We start from the raw sequence: 4,128 nt of genomic DNA, 5'->3' as shown, positions 1-4,128 counted from the left end.
GTTGTTGCCCCATTTAGTTTAGTAGCGCTATATATTGTAATCAACTTTGACCATTAATTATGGATATTAAATAAAGTCAGTTTATAAAATTAATTTCACAATTCCTGCGCTACTTCGCGAGATGAATCTAAGGTTTTTGACCGCACGATTAGAGGATGATTACTGTAGCCAATCATGATAGAATTTGATTTATTAGATTCGTCGCGCAAAGTTGTGCTAAAAAAATTGCAAATAAACTTTGTCAGTACTCTATGTAAAGTACGGGACCTACACGTTCTGCAGACTACAGCTAGGCTACTGTACTTTTCTGAAGTTGATGCACACGGCAGACTCTCCAGTTATAAAACTTGAGAGGCCAGAAAGGACACGGCATTTCTCCGTGGAGCCATCTCGGGGAAATCTATATATCGCATACGCGATTTGCTATCGATCCATCGCAGAAGAGGAGGACGGTGGCGCGGTGGCTCCTGTTCATCTTCTCCGTTGAGTAAGCGGCGGCCGGAGCTTGGGGAGGGGGAGGGGGTGGTCGGGGAGGGGTGGTAGGTGGGGGGAGCGGCCGCCGGCGAGGTCGCCGGCGGCCGGGGTGGTGGAGGGAGGCGGCGGAGCTTAGGGTTCCGGGTTACCTGGGTTCGGGGAGCTCCATGGCCGCCGGCGTTAGAAGAGGAGGGGCCCCGGGTGGCGGAGGACGGGCGGCGGCGACGGTTCGGCCGGCGGAGGGCGAGGTGGCGCGGGAGCGCCGCCGGCCGGGCGGGGTAGGACCCCCGGTGGGCGGCGGCCGGCGGCGGGGGCGAGAAGAAGCCGGCGGCGCGGTGGCGACGAGCTTGGTTAGGGTTGGAGGCGGTGGAGGGCGGCGGCGGAGGCGCGGGGGGCGGCGCCGGAGCTTGGGGAGGCGGCGGATGGCGGGGGAGCGGTGGCGAATCCCTTCTGCGATGCGTTTGTCGCCCCTCGCATACGCGGGGAATAGACTCCCCCGCCATCTCTGGTCACCAAGTCCGCAGCAACCGGATGGTTTCCCACGCCGCCGCCGCCGACGTGGTCGCCTTGGAGCTCCTGCCGTTCATCCGTTTCTACAAGAGTGGCCGCGTCGAGCGCCTCATCGACAACGGCACGGTCCCAGCCTCCCTCCACGACGCTGCCACCGGCGTGTCCTCCAAGGACGTCGCCATCGACCCCGGCACCGGCGTCTCCGTCCGCCTGTACCTGCCGCCCACGGCCGGCGCCGGCGCCAAGCTGCCCACCGTCGTGTACTTCCACGGCGGTGGCTTCATGGTCGAGTCGGCCGACTCCGTCCCGTACCACCGCTACCTCAACGCCCTCGCCGCGCGCGCCGGCGCCGTCGCGGTGTCCGTGGACCGCCGCGTGCCCGAGCACCGGCTCCCCGCGGCCTACGACGACTCGTGGGCGGCGCTCGCGTGGGCCGTCGCCGCCGCCGCCTGCGGCTCCGCGCCGGAGCCGGAGCCGGAGCCGTGGCTAGCCGAGCACGGGGACCCCGCCCGTGTGTTCCTGGCCGGGGACAGCGCGGGCGCCAACATCGCGCACAACGTCGCCATGCGCGCCGCCGCCGAGGGGCGCCCGGCGATCCGGGGCGTCCTGCTGGTGCACCCCTACTTCTGGGACACGTCGGGCGCCATGGGGCCCGAGCTGGAGGAGCGCATCCGCCGCGAGTGGCGGTTCGTGAAGGGAAATCCCGACGCCCGGATGGACGACCCGCGGCTGTCGCCGACGTCCGCGGGGGCGCCGCCGCTGGCGCTGCTGCCGGCCGCGCGCGTGCTGGTGGCCGTGGCGGGGGCGGACTTCCTGGCGCCGAAGGGGCGCGCGTACCACGCTGCGCTGCTGGCCAGCGGGTGGCGCGGCGAGGCCGAGCTGGAGGACACCCCGGGGGAGGACCATGTCTTCTACCTCCGGCAGCCGGGGACGGCGGCGGCCGTGGAGTTGATGGACCGTGTGGTGGCTTTCGTTGCTCGTGCTTGATTGCACGGCTGATCCCGATGCAAACTTGAGCGCTTCGTGTCACTGTAGGCTAGGCTAGGATGACATATACTCCCTCTGTTTTAAATTATAAATCATTTCAAGAATTTTGGAGAGTCAAACCATCTCAAAGTTTGACTAAAATTATAGAGAGAAACACAAAAATTTATGACATCAAATAGATATAATATGAAAATATAGCTAACAAAAAATCTAATGATACTTAATTGGTATCATAAATGTTATTATCTTATTATATAAATTTAATAAAACTTGAAAAATTTTGACTCTTCAAAATTCTTGGAATGACTTATAATTTGGAACGGAAGGAGTATAATCGAGTCATGGTGATGCCGGATGCGCATGCATTATACCACACCGTTCCAAGATAGCGACTTCATCAATCACGCTAAGGCCCTATTTAGTTCCCACCCCATAAACTCCGTAAACGGAAAAAAAAACGTCACATCGAATATTTCGACACAAGCATGGAGTACTAAATAAAATCTATTTACAAAACTTTTTGCATAGATGGATTGTAAATCGCGAGACGAATCTAATGAGCCTACTTAATCCATAATTTGCAACAGTGATGCTACAGTAGCCATCCGCTAATTATTAATTAATTATGGATTAATTAGCATCATTAGATTCGTCTCGCGATTTACAACCCATCTGTGCAAAAAGTTTTGTAAATATACTTCGTTTAGTACTTCAAATTCGCAAGATTCCATCGCAATTTTTTTTGCAAAACATCTAAATACGGCCTAAGAGCATCTCCAAGAAAGTAGTCATTTTTTACTCTCTATTTGGCTCTTCATTTAACTCTGGAAACAAATTTCTCTCTATAATAAGTTGGTTCCTCCAATAGACTCTTTATTTTCTCACCCTACAAATCACAATAGCTCCATCAGCTACCCCCCTCTCCACACTAATGCGTGGGTCCTACACATCATCCCTTTCCACTTCCTTCCCGGCCACCACTCCCCTCCGCCTCGACACCTCCGCCCGGCCTCACGCGAGCGGCGGTGGCGACGTCCTTCGCCGAGCAGGCTCTCTAGCAGCCGCCCGCCATGAGCTGCGGCGCCACGAGCGGGCCCCCAGGCCGCTCGGCCGCCACGGGCGCGTGGAGGAAGCGGATCCCCTCCGCCTCGGCACGTCCGCCCGGCCTCACGCGAGCGGCGGCGGCATCATTCGCCGAGCAGGCCGCCCCGCCATGAGCGGCGGCGCCACGAGCAGCGGTGCCACGAGAGGGGCCCCCAGGCAGTCTGGCCGCCACGGGCACGTGGAGGAAGCAGAAAGAAGTCGGAGCCGACGGGTCGAAGGCGAGTGGGCTTGGGGGTTCGGCGGCGGTGGAGGAGCTCGGTAGCGGGCAGAGGAGCTCCGCGGCGGTGAGCTCGGTGGCGGTGAGCTCCGGCGGGATGAGGCGGCGACAGGCGGTGAGCTCGACGGCGGGCGGCGAAGCTCCGCAGTGATGGGCTGGGCGACGGGAGGAGGAGCTCCGCGATAGTCGACTCGGCGGTGCGGTGGAAGGGGCCCAGGCGTCGCACTTTTTCTGGGAGGACGAGCTCGTGGCGAGGGTAGCGAGCCGAGTTTGCTCGGGATATTTGCCGAGGAAGGGAGGAGGAATGACGAGCAATTTAGAGCAGCGAGCGGGATGCAGAGACTCTTGGATCCTGTTTTTTGCGTCGTTTAGCTATATTTACCTATTCAGTTGGTTTTACTGAACCTCTTGGAGTTGCTCTAAGAGTTGTGCCGATTCCAACTATTAGTCGCTAAAAGTACTCCGAAGAGTTTTAGTGACTAACATATGTGTTGCTGACTCACGCTTGATTACAGCGTGTACCAACTGACTGCTTAATGTTATTGAGAGCTTCACCGACCAATGGTTCAATGGAATCATCTTGATGGAATAAAAAAAACAGGAGAACTTAAGATTAATCAGTATCCATGTGCATGCATTCATCGCAAAGCAAGTGGCAACCTTACAAACTTTGGCCGTGTTTGGCTGGCCTATGAATTTTTTTTTCGGGAAAACTTTTCGACCATTTGACCACTAATTAGAGAATTAGTGGTATTAAATGAAGTCTAATTACAAAAACAACTCTATAGCTATGGTATTGTAGCGATTACTGTAGTATCACTGTAGTCAATCATTGT

At 56.8% G+C, this 4,128-nt stretch overlaps 1 protein-coding gene across 1 annotated transcript; it reads left to right on the top strand.

The window, feature by feature from the left end:
* The first annotated feature begins 978 nt into the window (after positions 1 to 978).
* On the top strand, positions 979 to 2,008 carry LOC120670983 (tuliposide A-converting enzyme 1, chloroplastic-like). The gene has a single exon (XM_039951173.1). The coding sequence runs from the start codon at positions 1,006 to 1,008 to the stop codon at positions 1,969 to 1,971; it is 966 nt and encodes a 321-aa protein (XP_039807107.1). The 5' UTR covers positions 979 to 1,005; the 3' UTR covers positions 1,972 to 2,008.
* Positions 2,009 to 4,128: the final 2,120 nt, after the last annotated feature.

The sequence above is a fragment of the Panicum virgatum genome, chromosome 4N (assembly GCF_016808335.1).
Source record: "Panicum virgatum strain AP13 chromosome 4N, P.virgatum_v5, whole genome shotgun sequence".
NCBI classification, from domain to species: Eukaryota; Viridiplantae; Streptophyta; class Magnoliopsida; order Poales; family Poaceae; genus Panicum; species Panicum virgatum.
This window is presented reverse-complemented; position numbering and strand designations above follow the sequence as displayed.